The sequence below is a fragment of the Manduca sexta genome, chromosome 3 (assembly GCF_014839805.1).
Source record: "Manduca sexta isolate Smith_Timp_Sample1 chromosome 3, JHU_Msex_v1.0, whole genome shotgun sequence".
NCBI lineage: Eukaryota > Metazoa > Arthropoda > Insecta > Lepidoptera > Sphingidae > Manduca > Manduca sexta.
Genome location: NC_051117.1, coordinates 323,585 through 349,584, shown reverse-complemented (window position 1 = coordinate 349,584; position 26,000 = coordinate 323,585). Strand labels below are relative to the sequence as shown.

General features: G+C 34.8%; 2 protein-coding genes across 3 annotated transcripts in view; both read right to left on the bottom strand.

Annotated features, from left to right (window-relative positions):
• Positions 1-9,485, bottom strand: part of LOC115450223 — a 616,159-nt gene extending 606,674 nt beyond the window's left edge. For both annotated transcript variants that reach the window (XM_037439735.1, XM_037439739.1), the window contains exon 1: positions 9,159-9,485. The gene's annotated coding sequence lies outside the window, so the exon portion shown is untranslated. The remainder of the gene's footprint in view (positions 1-9,158) is intronic.
• Positions 9,486-25,092: 15,607 nt separating this feature from the next.
• On the bottom strand, positions 25,093-25,865 carry LOC119189293. The gene is made up of 2 exons (XM_037438481.1): positions 25,502-25,865; positions 25,093-25,469 (listed from the first exon to the last, which is right to left on the bottom strand). The coding sequence occupies exons 1-2, from the start codon at positions 25,830-25,832 to the stop codon at positions 25,204-25,206; spliced, it is 597 nt and encodes a 198-aa protein (XP_037294378.1). The 5' UTR covers positions 25,833-25,865; the 3' UTR covers positions 25,093-25,203.
• Positions 25,866-26,000: the final 135 nt, after the last annotated feature.

Sequence of the window (26,000 nt, the reverse complement as noted above, 5' to 3'; positions counted from 1 at the left end):
GCTTTGAATGTGAGCTTTGTATTTATGTGAGTTTAGAAATGTATTAGTTCTTAATCTTCAGATCTTCAGGATCGTGCATTCTGGTTATATATAAATTCCTGTCACCAACAAATAGATCGAGAATGGTCTGATTTATACATCATACGTTTATCTGCCCACTTTTTAACAATATTACACTTAACAGCAGAATAGCAAGCATAGTGCCTTTACTTAGCTCGCACTATAGATACAATTAATGCAAACCTGTGGACCATGTTTATGCTTAACTTAAAATTAATTAATTTCACATTTGTAACTTCATCTATGCGTCCTAAGAACCATTATTCCATTCAAACGTACTCAGTTCCAAATTTAATGATTAAAAGACAGGCTGTTGGCCAATAGCGTGGTTTAAATAAGTCTTATATCTACTTTAAAGAAATGTTTTTGTTACTCCAGATGCAATTACCGACAAGTGCGCCATTCAAAGGACTAACGAGACGTTCTAATAAAATTAATGCATATAATAATTCTTTGAAAACACTAGATAATTTTTAATTAAAAAAACGTGGTTTTAATGTTTACAAAAATACCTAGGGCATTGCTCTCACGACCAGGTTTGGACTTCGATAGTAGTTTCTTTACATACATGTTTTTTCGTATACAACATCCGAGATTTACATTGAGACCTAACGCGCGTTGTCCGCGAGTTCAAATTCGCCGTGAACATAGGCTCTTAAATAATTCACAATAAAATTTCACTGTCTGGTCACGTTATGTGTATTGGATTTTTCATGAACGAATGTCGGCGGGGCACTAACATTATATTTACGATTTGGACAATATTTACTTTGCGTTACTTTTTCTTTTTGTTGCGGACTAATGCTTCGTCTGGGGAGAAGGGTTTGCGTATTTATTTAAGTCGATCCGTTGAACTTCAGTCATACATTACCAGTAAAATAAACGGGTTTGTGTAGATCTTGGCCGATATTTTTATGTAATCCAGCGCCACTTTACGTTAATGGTGAAAACGTAAATAATTTTATATATAGAATAATAAAACAGGCTCGTCTTAACCATGCAATAACAATACAGACCCCAAACAACGCTACAAATTGGCTTCTTACGATACAAACCGTTCATAGTGTAGGAACCGAGGTATATATATAGTTCTTAATCTATGATCTCAATTTTTTATTAATATGTTACAACCTTAAGAGTTATTTGTTGTAGTTCATAAAGAAGATTGTACTTTTAATAAATTTGGTAAATAAATACTTCGACAAAGCATAGTAATTACTGCCCTCATTCTAAGACATTAGATGACAAGTCTATACTAACAACAATATTAAAATCAATTTTAATATAAATTACCAGGAAACTAGCTTCTACACTAAATCTCAACAAGCCACGTGGTAATATCGGCGCCGGGAAGCGTCACCTTGTTTGCGGAAGCCTCTACGTAAACATTTGTCCATCGTGTTTGATGGACATCTCCAAGCCCCGTTAAAACACAACTTTCACGGTCAGCTGAAGTGGTATATTGCTCTTCACGCCTGTAATTTGAGGTTTAGAACAGTGCTGACGTACTGTAGCCAGTTGGAACTATGAATCTAGATGCTATTTAGTTCTTAATACTCACGATATAAGATGTATTTTTGTTGAATATAGATTTCAAATTTGGGCATAATAAATATAATTAACATAAATTAATCAAATTTTAATTACATCTCTATTATCACAGATTATAATCATAGCATAGTGAGATCTAGCGCATACTATGATAATGAAATCTCATTACACTTCAAGTATATTTTTTATTTATTTAGATACACCATCGACAGTTACACATATACTATAAAATTCAATTGAGTAATAACATTGGACTTTGTGTACTATCATTAGCTGAATACAACATTCTTGATCCTATACAATCCGTTATGTATTTCGGTAGGCCAAGCTTATTTTCGTTACATAAATGTTAAAAAAAGCTCAAAAAAATACATCACTATAAAAGTTGTTCATAATGTAACAAAAGCTTAAAATAATATTGAGTTACATGCTTTTGTTTTTCAACGTTTTCTCTTAAGTTTATTTACACCATCAAAATATTTCAAGCCCAAGTCCCTTTAAATATATTCCAGACCTTAAGGGAGTCAATATATCGTTGATTTATGTTAAATACGGTAAACAAAGTTGAGAATCACTCAAGCTAGTGTAAACACGACGCGGCAACAAAAACGGGATCGGTTGAAGTTACCAAAAAAAAAGACAAAGAGACGAGACAATGTTAAATGGCGAATTGTTTTATGACAATGTATTTTTTATTTTACCTACAGATATCTTTATTTTTCTCCGCTAATTGACTGGATTGGATATAGGCTTTAATATAATATAAGGGCGTATGCAGACGGTGTATTTCTACTCACCAAGAACGAAAACGCGCGGCGTCGGCGCGTTGAATGTCCGCCGTTTAAATTTGACACTTATGTTGGAATCATCTAGAGTCAAAACAAGCAATGACAATGTTCAAAACCCGCAACATCCTTAAAGTATATTGCGCCTAAACATTGGAAAGTAAAGGAATATATAAGGGTTCCAGTACGGGAACAATCAACAATGTATGCGTTTCCTTGTTATATAAACAGTTCCATTATTAGGTCATTTGTTATCAAATAACAGACGTATCGATTGCTCGTAAATCATTACATTTCTATTACTGTACTGTAATTAAATAGATAATTTATGTAAATTTAGAGTGATACATCGCTTTCTTATCGCATGCCATATATCACATTGTAATGAGCGTATTACATTTTAACATAGTCATTATTAATTTTAACACTTTTGGTTACGTTTGTGATATCGATTCTCGTTTTGATAAATATACATTTTTAATAGAAATACTTGATTGTGCGTATAGCAGTTGATCCCAGATGGTGAATACTAAATTGAAAATGTGTAGACTGCCTCGGTGGCGTAGTTGCACGTCCGGTACAATAGCGCTCTGAGGTCCTGGGTTCGAATCCCGGGTCGGGCAAAAGTGATATTTGGGTTTTTCTGCTCAGTATCAGCCTGGAGTCTGGAATTTGTGCCCGATATGGCGATAGGCTCGCTCCCTATCACATCATGGGACGGAACATACTTGGCGAAAAGTGGGTGCCCTAGTTTCGCCTCTGCATCCCCTTCGGGGATAAAATGCGTGATGTTATGTATGTATGTATGTAAATGTGTAGGGAACTATGCTAGAAATGTATTTTTGATGCACGCGGTAAATGTAAAGGTGCCTTTCCGACTATAAAGCGTTGGAAAACCTTAAAGTGGCTACTTAAATACCTAATTCCGATCGTTTAATAACAATAAACATAAATAATAAAAAAACAGAACCCGCATCACGAAACAATACCTAGTCTTGCCATAAATATTGTAATAAAGAAAAAAGAAAATTGTTAACTGCAAATAACATTTATTACTTTTACAGTGTGTCAGTTTAATACATAAATATAAAACAATTAAAAATATAAAAAGCTTATTCGAAGTGGTCTCCATTGGCTGCAATACAGTCCTTTAAACGATGAGGCCAGTTATCAATAGAAGCACGCACTCTTTCCATGGGAAAATTCTTCACTGCCAATCGTATAGATTGTTTTAGGGACTCCAAATTATCATGGCGTTTAGAGCAAGCTGTACTCTCTAAAACTGACCACAAATCATAATCCAGCGGATTAAGATCGGGACTAGACGACGGCCAGTCTTCAGCTCTGATGAAGTCCGAAACGTTCGATTCCAACCAAGACTGCGTGGACCGAGCTTTATGACCCGGCGCCGAGTCTTGCTGGAAGGACCATACTTGGTTATTGAACATGGTGATGTTAAGGGGCTTAACTACCTTCTCAAGAATGGTATCTTGATACACTTGTGCCGATGTTTTGATACCTTTTTCACAAAAATATGGCTCAGTCACTCCTTCATAGCTAACACCCCACCAAACCATCACTGAAGTCGGATAATGTCCACGTTGCACTCTGTCGACTAATTGGGAAGCTTCCTTAGAGCTTTGAGCATAAATACGGTCATTTTGTTTGTTAAAATGTTGCTCAATTGTAAAAATTTTCTCATCCGTAAACAAAATTTTTCTGTGACCTCCCTTTGCGTACCGCTTCAGTAGTTGTTTCGATTTTACCACCCTATTCTTCTTTAAATTATCAGTTAAGAAATGGCCAGTGCGTCTCTTATAGGCTGCAAGTCCTAAGTCATCTTTTAAAATACGCGACATGGTTCTAGGTGCTATCTTCATTTCCCGAGATAAAATCTTTTGCTTTCGGACAGGATTTCTTCGAATTCTTTCCCTTACTGCTTTGACCACCTTTTTTCGTACGAACACTACGTGGACGGCCAGATCTTTTCTGTCACAAACAGAGGAGGTCTCATTGTACCTATTAATAGCCCGGTACACAAACATTTTACTAATACCAAGTGTATGGAGAGTTTTAAAAATTGCATTTGGCTCCATACCTACTTTGTGTAATGCTATCACAGCGATTCGGTTCTCTTTATCACCCCACACCATTTTAATATCGCAAAATATTTTACAATGTATTGGCGCCAAAATGAGAAAACACAATGAACAATCGTATAAAAATGACAGATTCGAAATTCAAATGTAATATTTTTTTATAATTAAGTGTAACAGTATTTATGGCCAGACTAAATAATTAATTTTGTCATAAAACCGTAAACCATTCAATCATGAAGGATCGTATCAAAAAAAGAAACCACAAATTAGGTAGGCGTCACACTTAACGAAATTAACTAAACGGCTGTGCGTGTGAACGGCTAAGGGCTCATTCATTACGAGCGCCAACTAATTGTTTAATCGCCGGTTAATCACGATTTGTAATGCGCTCTGTGATTGGAACTTTACAATAAACAAATGCCAGTGAAACGTTCTGTCCGATTGAAGTATTGGCTCTTGACGCTACAGGAATTACGTCAACGGAATTCGATTTTCAAATTTTCAAAGTAAGCGACTTATCGTTAGTTAGATAAAAAAGTGTGAAATTAATTGGACATCGTTATGCGACGGAATAGCTGCGACGTTTTTGTTTTCACGCATTGTTATGTCATCAAGGGGAGTGTAAACTAGGAACAATTTCAGAATCAGGCCCGAATTAGACAAGCCCTGATATCCACTTGTCCTCCACCTCGACATATGGACTACTTTGGATATAGTTAATCCAGAATAACCTAGATTCCGATTTCTACGCCATGTCTATACAGTGTTAGATATAAAAATACTTCATCCAAAAAACTGTGCTACCAACGTTACAGACAAAATGACACCTCAACTTCAACGCTCGTAAAACATTACCCAGCGACCTTGGCCCTTTTAATGAGCTCCACAAATGCATAAAACACACTCCTCATCAAAATTCCCCACATGCATTTCACTTACCATTTTTAACAAAACAAAGACAGCTGTCCATGTGAAGTTTGCATGAATATCGACCAATCAACGCGCGGCATGTACAGAATGAATTATATTTGAACCATACTGAATACCGATGAGCGTACAGACGGAAACGTTTATCATTTTATTATACGTACGATAGTGACAGTGTCCTAGAAAACGTCTATTGTGTACATTGTCAATTAGGATGTGATTGGTTGAGGCTAGAATATTTTATGTGCGAGTGTACTTGTCAGTGTGCAAGCGCCTTAATAAGTAGACTGAATAATAGGCCAAAGCCTAATTTAGACGGAGAAATTATTGCTGGCAAAATTCGTTTTTTGAATTTCTGTCAAACGACTCGTATATGTCAACCCGGGCGAGAACAGACGAAGTAACTTTCGAAGCAATTATTGCGTACGACTATTACTAGCAATAATTGATCCGTCTAAATAAGTCTTTACAGACAAGTCTTTTGTAACTTTATTCTGGGTAGGTGTAAGCGCTAATTAAAACTTATTTTACCTTTCAGGATTTCGGACAGTGCAATGTCATATACTGTGTGATATCAAACTCGACATCTAGATTTATAAAAAGTCTTTGAATTTAAGACATATTTCGAAGCAATAAAGACCATAGTTTTTTGTTATATTCTCTCATATTGAATATTGCAAACGTAAGAAATCACAATTAACTACCGACCGTGCCATAAAGAAAACGAATAAGATATACGATAATCCGACTATTGTGGGTAAATAAGACTTATCTGTATTAGAGACCACTTTCCGCAAGATGTATTGCCCGTATTTCCTGACCATACTATTTGTATTAGATTATCTAATGTTTATACAATATACAACGTAATTAGTTCTCGATTTTGCACGATAACTTTTTTTAAGGATGTGCAGAGGCGCAACCCGTTCATCCATGGATGGTTTAGTAGCGTCTAAGTGGACCGATGGCCATTAGCCATAAACATCCAGCTGTTGAACATAGGCCTACAAAGGTTTCCAGGCCTACCTGTTGGAAGCGGTCTACATCTATTACTTCGCGATCTTTCAGGTCAACTATCGCCGTAATGAACGTAATTTGAGAAAACTGTGAAACTTATTCGATTAACCTAAGAACCGAACTCAATAGCTCGACAGCTTTGGAGACGTTGCAATGCGTAAGCGGCACGATATTGAGGCCCCGGGTTCTAATCCAGGGTCAGGCAATAAAATTCTTTGTTTTTTCCTCAGTATAGCCTGGAGTCTGAAACTTGTGCCCGATATGAAAAAGGATTATACCCTATCATATCATAGGACGGAACAAATATGGCGACAAGTGGGTGTACTAGTTGCATCTCGGCATATGTAGCTTCGGAGATAAGAGAGATGTGTTTTGCCACACAATACCAAACCCGTACACCGACACTCGTCGGCAAATATAACTCCCGTACATAATCATATTGCGTATGTCTGTCATTTCGTTGTATTAAATCAGTGACAACGCCGGCGGCCACGTTTTACACATTATAAATAATTCCCAATTAAGCTTCATTGTGCCGTTCATTGACCATTCGCATTGAAATCGTACTTCGCGCGTATATGCGTTTTGCGCCGAATTTTAAACTGGTTTATATGTATCGGAAGTTTAATGCTTACTATCAACAGTAATGTATAGGAGGGTAATGCTTATCAATAACATTAGTGTATTGGTGCATGAGTTAATTCAAGAAATGTTATATTCATATTGATGTTTTTTATTAATGACTGAAACTTAATTGATCTTCATAGCAGTTTTTGTTGGCGGCTCCGTCCGCGTGAAACAGTTTTTCCAGCTATCCTGCTACATAATTTTCTGGGATATAAAGTGCCTATGTCTTTCCCAGTGTCTGAAACTATCATACCAAATTCCATTGAAATGTTTTCCCGTTTTCGCAACATTTTTCAATTATGCTCTGCTCCTATTAGTCACAGCGTGATGATATATAGCCTATAGCCTTCATCGATAAATGGGCTATCCAATAATCAAACAATTATTCAATTCGAACCAGTAGCTCCTGAGATTTGCACGTTCAAACAAACAAACTCTCAGCCTTATATAATAGTATAGATGTATACATGCTGAATTGCTTTACATAAATATCACAAAAAATACTTAGAACTAAAAGGTACATTAAAAGGATGATAAAGTATTACTGGCCCTCATAAAGAACATATTTAACCTTTTGTTTAGAAACTGGTGTACCATAACTGCAGTTAGCTATATAGGTACCAGTGCTTATCTTAAAACCCAGCATATTATTTATCTATGTGCATTTGTTATCAGTTAAAAGCTAAAAGGATGTGACTATTTGACAACATTAGTGCATTAAGCATGCATTTTTAAAAAAAGTTGTATACTATGTCCCTTGTCATAGGCATTATAAAAGATTATTTTTAATTATGGTATGAGTTGGTTTAATATTCTACAAAGAAAACAAACTTATAAGAAAGTAACATATGTTGATATTTATTACTGATTTAAGATAAGATTTTGAATAGTATATTCTTATTTAGAAATGACAAACTATGGAAAATAATAATTTCATGATCAACTTAACTGAATATAATAATCATCAATAATTTCATAGCACAACAAACAAGCATTCATCTAAATGGATTTAAATACCTTCAAAACTAAAATGTATTTATCTTCTAACATTATGTTTGTGAAACTAAGGAAATAAAATCAGTTGATCAGTGTACACATAAAAAAACTTATTGGGTATATTGAATATTAAATAATTTCATTGCAAAGCAGTGTCTACATTACTTTAGAGTATTTTTCCAAAATTAGGAGAATTCCTTATACATGTAACTTAATTAAAATTTTAATAGTATTAAAAGTGACTTAAGTTCTGGTATTTCAACATTTCATGAAACCTTTTTATATGTGACTTCAAAGGTATGTAATTTAATTGTACTATGTATCAATATAAATTATATATATATATATGGTAAATTGTAAAATGTCATCACAAAATATTCAAACACACATTTTGAAGAAAATGTAACTTCTACTTACATTTTCATTAAGATAGCAAAATTATTATATTTTTAATACAATTACTTATACCTTGATGTAGTCTAACTTTTTTCCCAGGTAGATATCAGGTAAACATATATCATTTGGATACTTGACGTACATAATAAGCAAGAAAAAAATTGGTACAACATAATAGAATTTTTGTCATAATTATTTGGTCTAACCTACAGAGTTAATGAAAGTGTCTAATGACCTTCAAATGGACGAGGTTACGCTTTGTGTTTGCAGGCATAATTTCCGTCGTCTAAATATATATACCTACGCTATACTTGTATCATTAATTAATCTTTTTGAAGACTATAAATAAATATGAATATATTATAGACGCAAACCGAATACTTTTCTCATTAAACATAAATAAATTAATTTATCCAATAAGTATTTACGTAAAGCGAGCTTTTTCGAGTTCTTAATATGGAAAATTGAAGATTTTTTACTTATTGTAGTGAATTACGCAACTAGTTTCGCTCAGAACAATAATCCCGAAAAGAAATAAAGTTTTATTGAATTGTCTGTTTTCCATACTACTGTCTTGTTGATTCTACCATCGCGGGCTGTTTTATAAGAAAACTTTGTAACTGAACATGCGCGGTGGCGGTTTCCGAAGTAAACAAACTTGTAACTTTCAAAACTTTTCTAAACACATACAAATACCAACCTTGAAAGTCTAATGCAGCCAACTCAAACACAAACTCCGGTTATAAAGACACTATCCCCTCGGATTCACAACATTCCTAAAAACACTGGCTCAAAACTAGTTGCTTCACACACTCGCCGCAACACTTTTTAAGTGAAAATCTACATAAACCACAGTGAAAACACACAAAACAACACTATTAGACACAAGTTTAATACTTTTTTGCTAAGTTTTCAGTCAATGGTCACGATTTGATACATAAAAACTTATTTAAACGCCGTAAACAATCAGAGCAACACACGGCACGCGACGGCCATCTTCCGCCAACGCGAAGTTTGAGGTTATTCCCGCGAGAGGGAGTCGTTACTAACTTGACATGATCGCTATAGTTCTAAATTATTGCCGCACTTATGTCAAAGAAAAGTTTTATAAAGTTGTTAAAACAATAAAATCAAACTGATTTTCATTTGTTTATTTTAGTATGCTTAAATCTTATCAATGAAGTTTTAAATAATAAGATTATATAAAAGTAGAAGTAGCAAGTAGCAACATTTATTGTTAAAAAGTGTTACCGTTCAAGAAAGATTGTTCATAGGAATTCCGTGCATATTTGAAATCTAATCAGAAGTTTACGATAAAAAATGGACGTTGTGTTTTTTTTTTATTTTACCTTTATTATTTCATCAAATTATTAATTACTATTGATGTCCACTATCAGACATTTCAGGTAGACAAATTTAAGTTTTTAACACATTTAATCCCTCCCTAGGCAATTCTTGTGCATTCAGTCTCCATACCAAATGCATGCCGATGCACAGGGGGCCATTTGCCATAGCCACATAGCTCAATGTGTATAACTCTTGGTTGTCAATAAACACTGAAGCTTATGAGGGCTCGCTAACATTTTCTGGCTTTCCCCCCTCCGTCCATCTTAAGAGGGTTTCTTTTCCTTCCTCCAAACTTCCCTTCCCCAGACATTCCCACCCAACTTTCCTATAGGCCCCTACAGTTGCTAAGCCAGAGAATGAAAATATCGTATTCGCAGGTTTCCTCCGATGTTAACTATGGGGTCCGATACACAATAAATACACACTTTATTGTAATTAATAAATTCTAATTTAATTGTAATTATACAATAGCGCTATTCTTTATTAATAAGACATAACCAGTCATTATTTATTACACACATGTTATTACACACTTCTTTCTTTGTTTTAATATTTTTTCGGTCATATTAAGTAAATGATGTTGGTAATAATATGAAATTCACTAATTATCTATAAGTATAGGATAAATTTTAAAAAGATTAAGATAAGTTTTAATAGGACTTATTTACTTCTTTGTTATTGCAAGTAAACTGATTTTTATCTCAGTAGTATGGTTTCACAAGTTTTCGTGGAACTGTCTTGGGAAAATGTTTATTTTGCAGTGGCAACACAAATTTAAACGTCATTGTGAACTTGAAAGCTCTCGAGGTTTGTTTTGTTTACGATATTTGTTTTGCCAGCGTTCGTGAGTGATAAATATTAGCCTAGAAGAAATAAGTAGCTATAATTCATTGATATTTCAATTAGAAGTTTTAATAACGAGAAAAAAGATAATAAATAACTAATACGCCATTTAACGTCAAAACATTGTGATTAGTATTACAATTCCTAGATGAAAACTTTACAATTAAGTATATGGTAGGCAGATAATTAATAAAATAATCTATGGCCAAATTTTAGAAATTAACTTCTATATATAAATAAGATACCAACCTAGATGACCGTAGGCCACACTGGCATTACGCATCTTCAAAATTCTTATGTAATGGTAATTTAACTTTAGCTTGAAGTAACTGAGATTGTAGCGCCTACAATAAAATGGGTAGATTAAGCAGTTTTTTTCACAAATTATTTTCACAAAATTGAATTATATTGCCAACTTACTCTTGCATTTTATGGGATGTGTGAATTTTTATGTGACCTTAACACATTTTTACCTTCTCTTTGGTTTTAATCAGGTGAATACTATGTTTGCCAGCTTATCCAAAAAACATAAACGAATTTGAGACTCAGATATTATTAAGCTAACATAAAACAAGGTATTAAATAAGATTAGAAATTTGATATAATGCATTAGGAAACAGAATTATTAGGACAATGGCAGCAATATTTTAGGGCATCATTAAAAATAGCCTAGTAATAAAGCACTAAATTATTATTTAAAGGATAGTTAAGCTAAGTGTCGCTTACCTGACTGTAAATGGTTGTGATTGCCCATAAATACCTTTGAAACGAAAAAGCTAGAAGACCTGAAGGGGTAGCCTAGATGCCTTTCTGTATTCTCTCTGGTTATGTCAGATGGCCGCCTTAACAGACTACAAGAGTGAAGGAACAGATAGTGCACCTGTTATTGCACACATACTTATACATATAATGTCTCCTGCATACCTGGTGATTTCCATTGAGTTTAGCCTCTGTGGACGATGTTCGATCAGAAGGAATTGATTCTATGTTAACATTGTGTATGAGAATGACATAGCCTAGTGATAGAGTTAACTATTGGGTATGTGATTCTCATTAACAGTTGTAAAGGCATTTTGGCTACTGCCTCTATTGTATGTAATTATTTTTCAATAGTATGCCGCTGTCTCCAAGTAAGGCTGTTATTTACAGAAATGAAACATGTCAGGGGCATATAGTCTGGTTAAAGTTGTATTTGAAGAAAATAGTGAAATAGGGTACTTTTTACCGTTATAAATATATTTTTCCAAAAGACAGGTTCTTGCCAAAGTTGATAATAAGAAAATTAATAGAGAGTGGTTAAGCGACAACTTTTAATATTATACCTAAATAGATGATGATATTCAGTGATGTAGAAGTTTTGTCTCAATTATTATTTTAATTACGTTATTGTCAGGTATGTTGTTACTAATAATTTGTTTACATGACATGTTACAATGTAGACCTAATTTAATGATTAAATTTTTTTAAATTGTCTTTATGGCAAGTTGAAATATGGACCTAATATTAATTAGTAATTTTTTTCCATATAATTTGTTGATACAGGATTCTCTGGGCATACAATCAAGTTTAAATGGAATCACTTTCCATGAATATTTAAATCTTAATTCTTACTGATGTAATTGCAAGTTTGTGAAAATGTTTGCATGTTTGTTAGAAATAAACGTAGAGACCCCAGAGGAGTGGGATGAAATTTGCCGCACAGGGGGACCTTTTTCTAGATCAACACATTGGCTACTTCTTGTTCTAGTTTTTTGCTCTCAGTGGGAATTAATGGTAATTTTTTTTAAATAGATGGCACATGGCGTTATGAATCGGTGTTTCAAGGTATTTTTGTATCTAGAGGCTTTTCACGCGAATGAAGCCGCGAACAACACCTACTCGTCTTAGAAAATAATTTTTAGGTATTTAAACTAATTCCAGTTCTTTAATTGTCTTATCTTATGTTTGAGGATTAAGTACAGTGGTTAATTAAAACAAATTATTTATTTTATAAAGATAAAGTCTGTGAAGAAAAAGAAAATCATAGTCAAATTATCTTATTTGATTTAACTCTTGGTCTCTCGTGGCTCGCCGGCGAGCCAAGACAGCTACATGACATTTGCGTGTGTCACGGGATTATAACCTTATATACTACATAATAAGGTTATTTTTCCGTCACACGCGTAGCTGTCAATGTTTGGCGGCAAACATTCAGCTACCTGTACATATTTGAAAATAAAATTTTGACAAGTCATGACGGGTTAAAAACGGAACACCTAAGTACTTATTATATTTTAATTATGATCAATTAGATAAATCCTACAAAAATATACCAGCTAATCTGAATACATACTAAAATAATAAGAAGCGAATATTAGAAGCCAAGAATCCGCTCCCAATATATCATTCGTTCAATAAAACTCCACAAGAAACAGTTTGCGCGCGAAAGTTGTAATGACCGAAGGCTCCAAGTTGTACCAAGGTACAGTTTCTTTTGTGCTCCGATTCTTTGAATTCAGTTTGTTATTTCGTCTGTAACTTTGCTTGGAGTAATAACTAAAGTATTTTTTATGTATACGATCTATTGTGGCCGGCTTCGCGCCTCATATTCTCTGGAACTTTCCTCCTTACTCAACTATCTTGTGTCAATTCTTTCGGAGTCTACGCACGAGAATGGATATATTTTCCATTACGTAAAGTTTTTAGATTTAGATTTTATATGTCTGATTAATTGATTTAACACTTATTCCTTTAGATTACAATAATTACTGCTTTGTTCAGAAAATACAAGAGTGTGGCACTTTTGATTTTATGGTACTTTGGCGTGAAAAAAAGCTGAAAGTAACATCCATACATTACGCTTTTTCTGTTTTCAGGGGAAAGCAGAGGTGTAATCACCCCATATTTTGCCATTTAAGCTAGCTCCTATTTAATAAGGGACGAGCCTGTTGCTATTCACTTGGCACTATTCCAATCTCCAGGCTGATACTGAGCAGAAAAGTCTCATATCACTTTACCTGACCTGGAGATTAGACCCGGGACCACAGGAGCCTTATTTTTTATACCACACGTTATTTTGACAGTGCTTAACAAACACGCAACTCACCGCGTTACGTTTATGAAAAGATATTGGCGTATAGAATAATTCACTTTAATTTCACGAACACAACAACACGGCCGTGTTACGAGTCTACACTGTCATACAGTATAAGGCCCTAGCACGGTAATTGTACTGTAATATGCCACAGATGCAGTCAGTGTTATTAAACAATCTAGGCTGAAATTCTAGCAGAAAAGAACTTACAACACTGTAGCCACAACAAAACTAGTTTGTACTATAAAGTTAAGTTTAGACGGAAGTTCTCGTAGCAATATATTGCGCAAGATCATTCCGGTGCGTTTACACCAACACGCGAATATTCTATAATAACATTTTTGCCTCAGGATTTTCGAATAAATCTAGACTTATCTTCTAATCTAAGTGTCATTTAACAATCTAATTATTATAAAAACATGGTTCCAAATCAGGAAAAACCTTACATGCCCTTAATTTCGACGGTTGACACGCTCAAAATTTATTCATTATTTTTCCGTCTCGTCCATGTTGGAAAAAAATGATGAATATCCAGAGGGTTCGGATGTAAAACAAGAGATTGCTTTTGGCCCGGTCATTAGGTGATAAAGCGAAATTTACGCTAAAAGATTATTCCAAATCATGTGCCAACGTTTGTGAAAAAGAGATTTTTTTTTCTTAATTTGAATTTGTTACGCTTGTGTTGCCAGGTATTTTTTAAAAAACATTTAAATATGGAATAGGTTCCAAATGATTTAAAATATGTAATAGTATTCACGGATCTTTATAGAATAAATATAATATTATGTATTTCAAAACATATTATACACGCTGTAGCACATGGTTACAGGGAGAAACTGGACAGGGTTGGTGGATGGATTCAAGCTTGCAAGAACTAATGAACGCATCTCTTATTGCCGTATATTTACGTCAATATTCGGAACTACGGTTGGCCGTTGGATTAATGAAACAATTAGCGTATGCATTCTTACCGTATGAAGGAAATGGAAGTTAGCATCATAGCCCTATTTGGCACAACTACACTAGTGGTAAGTATGTGAGAGGTCATTTGTGTAGGTAAAATCACAATGTCTATTTCTACCTCCAAGTAGTAGTAGATATGCTCTGTTGGGTTCCGGTTTGAAGGACAGCATAATTACTGGGCATTATGAGACTTAAAATCTTATGGCTCAAGGTGTCGAACGCACGAGTGCCACGCAGTACTTTGTAATTCAAAGTTATGTATGATGCTGCTACTGTTAATGCGATCGTATTGATTATCACCAGGTAAGCGGCATACCCGTCATTCAACTGCAAAAAAAACAGTTCAAAATATATAAAACGGTTGCTCCTATTATTTTATTAATAAATATACATTATAAAATATGTCGGCAAGAACCAGACTTTAATTATCAAGTAGGCTACACCTAACCGTGTGCTACAGCAAAAAATCAATACAAAACTCATTGTGCGTCCATAAATAAATGTTATTTATAGGAAATGAAACATCCTGCTGTCAATCTGTACTGATATTAATCGGAATATTTATGTCTGATGGCGAGATATGGAATCAACTTTACATCATAAATACGAGTGGGAATTAATTCCCCACAAATATTCGAATAATTGAATTGCTTACACTTTATAAATATTGATTTGAATGTGACAATGATATTTTATTTATGCTAATCTGGTTTGGAATGGAGCTTTTTTATCTAAAGGAAAGAGTGGGCAAATATATCTGTAAGCAACTTCGTCATCCAAAAATTTGCATTACAAATAGCTCTGCTCTCTTTATATTACGCCAAATTACGTGTTAAATATATAATATCCCTTAACTTTAACTGTTTTAGTTCCTACAAATTAAAGTACACTGAGAGAGATCTTCACATTGGAATGAATTAGAAATATTTTTTCCAGTTGATGTGAAGAAGTGTAATTGACGGATTTTGCCTGTAACTAAATCAACCGTCTTTTTATTGTCTAATGTATGCTCTACGCGACATCTAAGCTCATTGTATACCGGCCTTTATGTAATTATATATAATAAATATACGTGGTTGGATTCCAACGAAAATGTACCCAGTTACCATATTATACCTACGAGATCACAGTGATGACGACGCCTCTATATTAATGTTGATTTTTGTATACCATAGAGTCCGGTGTTCGCAGCATTTAGTTTGTTTAAAGAAATGATAGCTAAGTAAATAATTATTGGCTTTAACAGTATACACAGTAAGCTGTGCCTATATCGTAGACATCGTTTTCAATTCCACATATTTCTATATATTTTAAATAAAAATAAGTCTAATTCCAAAGCATATAATATAGTGTATGTGGGCGTACAATAATATAATTTCTATTTGCCATAATTAAAGTAAATCATTTCTACATCATGTTTAACAAATCGTAAATCTTATTTGAAAACTTTCCATTTATTTCACGGTTCACCAAGCTGAAAATTAAGTTGAGGTCGAACGCATTCAAGTGGAACACTGAAAAATAAGACATTTTAATATTCAAAACACGAATACGAAATTAGTGCCATGAAAAAACTGCAATGAACAGCGGAAAAGCAGTCGCTGAATTAATTTGACGACATCCGGCGAAAGGAAAAATGAGTCTTCGGTAATGTATTTCGAGTTACGTTTGGGGGTCATTATTCCATGTTGTTTTTAATGGTTTTTTTGTTGTGGTAATTGCGTTACGCGTTTTTTTGTTATATACTATTTATGTTTTTATGTTGCCATCTGACAATGTGTCTTTGATTAATTTTAATATTAAGCGTTGCTCTTACATTTATTTTTTAAAAACTTTTACTGTCTGCTGTAGACACGTATCCTTATGACTCAAAAATAGGTCTCAAATATAGTATATTGTCTGTTTTACCTATCATACTCCGGTAATAAGGTATTTTTTTTTCTATTTATTTAACGGTTTTTATTCGAAATTGAAGTGTCCCTGTTGATTAACAGTAAAAGTAACAGAAATAAAAAAATGATTAAGAAATACAATTATTGGTAACAAATAATGCTAGCGCAACTTTATACATTATTTAATTTAGTAATAAGATGATGGAGTAAGAATGGCAGTTTATAGGCTGAGAATATAAATTCGTGAATTCCTCATAACGCCCCCACCTAGGACCTCAGTACGTCCCACCTGTTCAATAATTTGGAAATATTTTTTCATCCTAATTGTGGGACGGTTTGTTTGCATAGAATTTGATTGATCTGATTTCGTTCGAATCAGTGAGTTCTTAACAATGTCGAATCGTGTTGTAACGAGTCCTATTCCAAAAGATATTTTTGCTTTGGTTTTGTATGTTTGCTTCTTCCTTATTGGGTGGGTTTGATTTAATTAGGAAGACGAGGATTGTTTGTAAAAAACGGGAAATTTTGTTATAAAACGTGGGCAATAGATACTAAAATTACGTTATTATTTAATTAACAGTCGCATGACTCCTTTACTGTGAACCTTCATTTGCACAATATTCCCTCTCTTTATCTTCTTCATTTTTATCATCATCAGCCCTGTATTATGTACTGTCCCACTGTTGGGCACGGGTCTCCTCTACAACTGAGAGGGATTTCATTCATTCATTCATTTTTATAGACTATAATAATATGTAATGGAGTTTTACTTTATTTACATGGTCCACTAGTAAAACCAGTGACACGTTCAACCGTATTTCCATAATTTACGTATGAATTAGCAAGTTCTATGGTTTTGTTATATTTATTATATTATAGGTATGCTAGCCGTTACCTAAAAGGTTTTAATGCTATTATTATGAGTTAATCCTTCTTAATGGTTAATGGTATGGAATGTGTGTGCTACTATTTCGGGCTTCTAAAGTTACAGGTTTGAGTCCATATTTGTAAGTCTGATTTTTATGGGCTGATTTTTCATTTATCGGATAAGTTATTCGTAAAATATTTTCTCTGGCTAACTATAAAAAATGAGAGGTGGGAGAACAATTTGCGGTAGAGTACGAAGGAAGAGAAGGAGAGAGGAAGAGACTTGAAAAGATTGGAGGAGATATAAAATTCGCAAACGGTCATTCGAAAAACAAGCAAACAAGAAAATATTACGTATACCTAACAGGCTTGTATAATCAAATATAAAATTGTAGAATGAAAATATTGAACACTCCAAAGTTTATTTTGTATTTTATCCCATCAGTAACTTATTTGCCAATTAAGAAAACAGCCTCTAGCCTGTTTTAGCCTCGCCAGGCCTCCTGGCTGCCGACCATGGAAGCGACCACAGCCGGCAGCGAGAGATCTCCTACGACGACTGACACGAGAATATCATATAATAGCTAATATTAATGCCAAAGTGCGTTGATATGTCTTTCCACTTAGCAACAGAATACCATACATGACTTTTTTCATAGTGATTAATTTCTCCCTAACCGAATTTCGGCGACGGTGGTCTATTGCAACGAAGAGCAGCCAGGTGTGCAGGAGATATTAAAGTGCACAAGTGTGTGCGCAATACACAATTCCTTCGTGATTGCTGTAAGACGACAATCCGGCATGACCGGAGAGAGATCAGGCGCTGAGCCAACGGCTTTACGTGTTTTCCGAGGCACAAAGTTTTCACACCGCTGACTTCCTGACTCTGAGCTGCGACTGAGTAATTTTTAAGATGAAATAACCCAGCTACAATTATATTGGCCCGACCTGGGATTCTAATCCAGGATCTTAGTGCAGTAAGTAGTCGTATTCGTACTGTGTACAATTATAGCTAGGTCACCGAGACAGTTGATTTTCATAGTAATACATCATGGGCCAACGAATGATGTAGCTACTTTAATTCCCGTAAACATAGCCGGAAATTTTACCGGAAACGACAACCGCGCCGCCATAAGTTATGTTTTGGTTCAGAACGGTTCCACAGGACACAATTCCCGAAACCAAAAATAAATCGTGGAGCCGTCGCGAAAGTTGGCCACGCCGTGACATTCGTATATTCAAACCGTCCGCTTGGAGTCGTAAACGAGTTAAAAAATTCAGCGCGACGCCCGCCCGCCTCCGCATTTCAATTAGTCGCGTTAAAAACTTCTCCAGCTTGCTAAATACATTATACCTCCTTTTTGTATGCGGGTATGCGATTTTGATGCGGTATTTTCGGCCGCAAGTTGTCTCGTTTCGTTTACAATTTGGCGTTGACGTTGTACAGAAAAAGTTTACGTTGGAAACGTTACGAAGTTCAGTTTGCATAGATTGATGTGGATTTTTTATTAATAAGTATAGATCATATATAATAATAGCCCTGTATTATATATTGCCCAGTGCCCACTGTTGATCACGGGCCTCTATTACTAAGAAGGTTTTAGGTGTTCCACCACATTGGCCCATTGCGGGTTAGCAGGCTTCACCTTCGAAATTCTTATGGAGAACTTCTCAGGTGAATTATCGCTGTTATCTATAGGAATTTCGAGGGTGTGTGAAGTCTACCAATCCGCACTAGGCCAGCGTGGTGGACTAAGGCCTAATCCCTTTTATGAGTAGAGGAGGCCCGGAACCCGCAATGAGATAGTACAACAATAAAAGCGGTAAGTAGTTTAAAGCGATATCACATTAGTTAGAGTAAGCGAATCACACACAAATTCTATATAGATATTATTACGGGACATAAGCCTTCCTTATACCTGATGGTTAAGCCGAGGCGCAACTGGTGCACCATCACTTTTTAATCGCTTGATTCACCTCCGATCTTCAGTAATATTATGAAGATAGTTTGTACTATTGAATGTAGCATGTAGTTAATATATATGGAATTTATTTCACTAATACAAAGCATTATCGCTAAATGCCATACGCTTCTTTTAAAGGGCGATCATAATTTCCCCAGGAACGCCGGCGGACAAAACTTCTGAATACAAATATAATCATCCAAGTTTAATTTCAATAATCATAATTGCGTCTTCGTTTACGCAAAAGAAATTATCAAAATTGTTACACGAAAAAAGTATCCCAAAGGCGAAGTTATAACGAGGTGGAGTTAATAAATTTTTCTGTCAACCCCCAGCGGTACCCAGAAAAGTTTAAATTAGATTTGTCGTATTAATCTCCTTGGAACTTGCGATGGTACACTCCATTTTGTTTTCTTAACTTGACCTTTAAATACCAGCATATATTTATGTTAATTGTTAAAGTGGATTGAACTTATCTACAGGGTGTTTTTTTATGTGACCCTGTAGTCTACACCGGGGGAAATCTGCGAATGGCATACTGGAATCTCCCAGCTTAGCCAGCGCCGGGGCCCGGAGGAGAGTTGGGAGGGTATAATGGGGGAATTGTGGGGGAAGGATGGGAACCCACTTTAGGATGGACGGAGGAGAGAAGGATTCTGCTGGTGGTAGGATATATATTATATCCGCCCGTACCACCGTACACAATGTGTTAAAGCCCGCCGTGGTGACTCATGTAAGTGTGTCGCGTTCGTGGATTAGCCTGTATATATCTGGTTCCAACGGGCCGGCAAAATTGAGTCCTGCTGAGGTGTAGTCATCTCTCGTCAGTTTCTATCGAGCCCTACTTCACTTACAATCAGGTGCAATGAGTTCACTTGGCACATTCAATTTTACATTACGATGCTTATACATTTCGCCCACTTACCATCACGTGGCCATCAGTTAATCTGCCTACGTAGGCTATAAGCAACATTTTGCGTTAACGTAGTCATTGTGGCAATATGGGTGAAAATAGTATTGCGTTGACCAATATTGGAAGGCTTATGATCCTTCTGCCTTTTATGTTAATAATTGATAAATGGAATCACAGTGGATTAAATTATTAAACTGTTAAATAACAAAACTATCTTAATTTACCTTTGTAACGCCTTATTAAATTTTAAATGTCAAATTACAATACACATGAATTTTGCTATTATAGTTTACAAGGAGTTTCAAATAAATTCTTAACTGGTAGATTGTATACGATTTTTTGGTTAATTATCAAATAAAGGAACAACATCTATAATAATTCTGAATAGTTTGTAATATTCGACAATAGAGCGGCATTAAAAAAATAACCTTTAAAGATTAGATACAGAATTGAATAGATTTCATAGCATAGGCCAAACGAATAGATCCGAGCAAATACAAATATCTTACGGCTTACTACCAGCAGGATAAATATGTTACAAATAAGTATGTACAGTTTATCTCTACAATTTCCAAAAGTATTACAATTTTAACAATTTTCCTCATGCATAATTTTATCACCAAATATGGCACAAAATATCTTAACATTTTTGGCAACATTTTAGTTTTCGCGGTCACAAGATAATCTCACGAGCTCCCTAAACATTTGAGTTATGTTTCGAACCAAATGGGCAAATTTATTGCAGGAAGGAAGGAATTTTATTGCTATCCCTAAGCTTAAATATTTTATTCGCTTATTCAGATAAAACAAATGACTAATGTACGGAATTGATGAGTAGCGTTTTATATAAGGACACTGTATTTTATGTACCTAATATCTTCCTTATCTTTCATATAATTTATAAGTACATCGATTTAGTTTTCTATAATACACACATTAAATAACCCATCTACCTTCAATAAAAAAAATGCATAAAGATCGGATCGAGCGTTTAGGAGCTACGATGCCTCAACAGACATACAGACCTTAAAATAACATCCATCTTTTTCCGTTGGGGTTTAAAAAGCATGGATCCTGTAGGATTTAATTCCGGGAATACGATTTTAATTTTTTCGACCTATAATTATTATTGTTCTAAATATATTCCATTAAACGGACTCAAACATCCTAGAAATGATATACTTTTGCAATTTATTAATTTTAAAACAAAACTGCGTGATAGGTATTACAATACTAATATTAAAAATCCGAACAGTTTTATGTTTGAATGCGCTAATCTCAGCAACTACTAAACCGATTATGATTTTCTTTCACTAATAGGAAGCTACATTACTCCTGAGTGTTATAAGCCACTTTTTATCCTGGAAAACCTTTTTCACGCAGAAGGGACCGCAGGGAAAGCTAGTGGTTAATAACCAGAACATTTTGCGTTCGTTAGCTCGCAAACAAATGGTCCGGTAACTAATGTCATATAAACAATTGGATTGTGCGCTGCAAAACAGGAAGCTTGTAATAGATTTTATTGACAACGCTGGCCGGTGGCCAAATAACTGAATTGATGGCATACGCCTTGATGCGGAGTATGGTTTTGTGATTTTATGTCGAGATTCTTGGCTCCCGAATGAGGTCAGTGGGTGAAGCTCGTTGTTTAATTATCCAGTTATGTTTGATCTACTAACTAGGGTATTCCATCAGATAGTTAAGCCAATATCTACCAAAGGTCCAAAATAATGTATAATAATAATATCAGCACTGTATTATACTGTCCCACTGTTGGGCACGGGCCAAACTCCACTCTCTCCTACTGAGAGGGATTAGGTTTTTAGTCCACCACGCTGGCCTAGTGTGGATTAGTAGACTTCAAACACCCTTGAAATTCCTATAGAGAACTTTTCAGGTATGCAGGTTTCCTCACAATGTTTTTTTCCTTCACCGTTAGCGCAAGCGATAATTCACAAAGAATACACACATATTTTTTTAAAAAAATTGAGACGTGTGTTCCTTTGGGATTTGAACCTGCGGACATTCGTCTCGGCAGTCCGTTCCACATACAACTAGGCTATCGTAGCTTTTTAAAATAATGTAAGCCTTTATAAATTCGGTAATGGTTCCCCTTAAAGTTTAATTACAAAATTGGTCTTGGTTTTATCATACACAAAACTGAAGGTTTCAGACGTAAAAATACAATAGGATTTTCTTTTTCCAATCTTAATAATGTCACAAACAATTCACATTTGTTGAACATCACATTTTCCTTATATTTCAACGTTGTGTTATTGAATAACGACAATAACATTTGTCGGTGACGTACAAATAGACATTTGTCAATGGTGATAGGGGAAATGAGCCGGCATCGAACATACTCATTTGTTTCAATAAAGAAACTTGAGATCTTATGGTGGTCTGGGTCATAGAAGGTTAATTTTATAGTTTCATGCTTGCTCTTTAAACGATCTTTATAAATTGAGGTAGAAATAGGTACAAATAAAAATAAAAGTATAAACTAAAATTAAAAAATAAGAATAATAAGAAATTGGTTTGTTAATTCTCCGATATTTTCTGTATAATTTGAACTAATAATTTGTTTTCTAAATGTGATTTTATTTTATTTTTGTTATCTTTATTTTAAATAATTTTGTTGTTCACATCTGTGTTATTTATAAGTGGAAACTTCATTAGATTTAGTAACACAATCTTTTGTTATTTATATTAGATATTTTCTGTTTATTTTTCAATAAGAAATAAATTAAAATATAAAAATAGTAAAATAAGTCGGATTTAGAACCTCATCGTTTTGGAGATAATTAAAAGACCGACAAACGAACATAATATTAAGTTATGTTAGTACCCCCTCTTATCAATCGCTACTGCTTCGTTTATCCATGGGTCTTCCGACATTACACAGGTTATTCTGGGCAAAGATCATTCAAAATCAGGTGGTTCATTCACCCGTTTAAATAATAATACCTTTTAGCGCAGGGATATGATTTAACACCGATGAAGAGCGTGTATTTGAATTCCTATTATTTTATAAATGATAGCTTTTGCTCGCGGCTCCGCCCGCGTTATGAAATTTTTCAGGCTAAACTTTTCCATTATAAAAGTAGTAGTTTCCCGGGAGCCTATGTTCTTCCCAGGGTTTCAAACTGTCTCCATACCAAATTTCATCTTAATACGTTGGGTAGTTTTTGAGTTTAAGACGTTCAGGCAGACGGATGCAGCGGGGGACTTTGTTTTATAATATATTTTTTTAAGAACTTTTTAAGAGGAACAATCCCGTCATACATCATTGTTGCATAACTTTAACCGTTTACGCAGCGCACGCGACGGAAGCTCTCAAAACTAATAAATTGTCCCCGTATTTGCAACATGTTTCATTACTGCTCCGCTCCTATTGGTCATAGCGTGATGATATATAACTTAGAGCACTCCACAAACAAAGGGCTATCCAACGCAAAAATAATGTTTCACTTTGGACCGGTAGTTCCTGAGATTAGCTATTACTGCTCCGCTCCTATTGGGTATAGCGTGATGATATATAGCCTATAGCAATCCACGAACAAAGGGCTATCTAACGCAAAAATATTTTTTCAGTTTGGACCGGTAGTTCCTGAGATTAGCTATTACTGCTCCGCTCCTTTTGAGTATAGCGTGATGATATGTAGCCTATAGCACTCCACGAACAAAGGGCTATCCAACGCAAAAAGATTTTTTCAGTTTGGACCGGTAGTTCCTGAGATTAGCCATTACTGCTCCGCTCCTATTGGGTATAGCGTGATGATATATAGCCTATAGTACTCCACGAACAAAGGGCTATCCAACACAAAAAGAATTTTTCAGCTTGGACCGGTATTTCCTGAGATTAGCCATTACTGCTCCGCTCCTATTGGGTATAGCGTGATGATATATAGCCTATAGCACTCCACGAACAAAGGGCTATCCAACGCAAAAAGAATTTTTCGGTTTGGACCGGTAGTTCCTGAGATTAGCGCGTTCAAACAAACAAACAAACAAACTCTTCAGCTTTATATAATAGTATAGATTAAAATCAATTTGTAACATACATTATGCATTAATTTATTTGTCTGCACTCCTCTATATGAACTTTAATTATTCCAAATATCACAGTCCTCTGTGCGCGCAATGTACTTAAAAAAGGTTACAGAGATTTTTTTTCACATATTAATTTGCACGTTGTAAGCTTTTCATTTGAACCACACGAGAATTCTCGTGACAAGTCATTATCAGGCGTTATCGGCTATTCACATCCGTAACATCGTTACATTAGTTTCATAAGGTTATATTATGTTGTATGGGGAGTTCTGATGCCTCCTTTATTTATTGCTCTCCTGGTACATTTATAAAATGTTTTCTAAGAAATTAGGTTATATTCCTTCTTTTCTTTTTTATAATTATATTTACAAACAGCGTGGCGCGCTTTAGGGGAGGCCTATGTTCAGCAGTGGACAGCTGTAGGCTGATGATGATGATTTACAAATGAGTCATGGGTTCCTAAACTGGTAACTAAGTTTATTTTTACTCTTATTCTAACCCCATTTCATGGTGGGGTCAACGAAATACACTTATTCAACTATGGCACGAACAGTTTAGTTCGTTTTTACGACCGACTTATTGAAATCAATTATCACTGTGAGGATACAATTCCACGCAAATTTTATAAAAAAAATGGGTGTCTAGTAATGTGAAATAAATAAATACTTAATAGAAAAAACAGATTTTTATTTAACACATTCTACTCATACAGGCTTTATATACCGGTAATTATTACCTCTGTTAATTACCTGATTTGACAAGCGTGTCCTTGTAATACATGAACGGCCCCTGAGACCTAAAACCCTCTCATTAGTAGAGGAGGCCCGTGCCTAGCGGTAGACATTCATTTGTAAACGTAAACCATCGCGCACGTTCAATAACAAACAGATTGTAGTAAACACAGAAAGAATTACACAAAGATGTACGATAGCAAGTGAAAGCGAAGATCCATTACGTTTTATATTTACAGTTAATCGTAATTGCACTTCGGAATTTAGGACGTTTTCCTGCACAATCTTAATTGGTTTAACGTCGTGCAACATCGGAGTTTTTGTTTTGTACCTTACTGCATCTTTGGTACGCTGATTGCCGAATTCTAGTACATATTTCTGTGAATCCAATGGCTATGTAATTTGGCCGTACAAGGTGATCGCAAGTTGGTTACGGGACTACATTTAACTAGTCCATCACTTCTGACTCTGCAATCAGTATAGAAGTATATTATTTCGTTATCATATTGATCAGCTATATTAAGAAGTCTCAGGCCTGGTGTCCAAATATATCGACTTGATAAAATTGTTTCGTTTAATTCGCCACAAAGCTCTGGGTCCCACTTAAGTCTGTCATCTTGCCAGATAAAATCTACATTACCGTTTGCTGCGAATAAAAATGCTTTCTGAAGTTGCCGTTCCCAAAAGTTTTCATGGCTTCTGTTGTCGATGATGCAGTCACTTCTCATAGAATGTACGAAGAGTAATATTATAAAATAAACGTTCAATACCATTGTTGAATTTGTACTGGCGTCAGAATAGTTGTTGTCTGTTAAAGTAATGTGATATATGTACGCCCACTTAGATAATTATACATCATTACTTGTTCGAATAGACTAATAGTTATTTTGATTTTT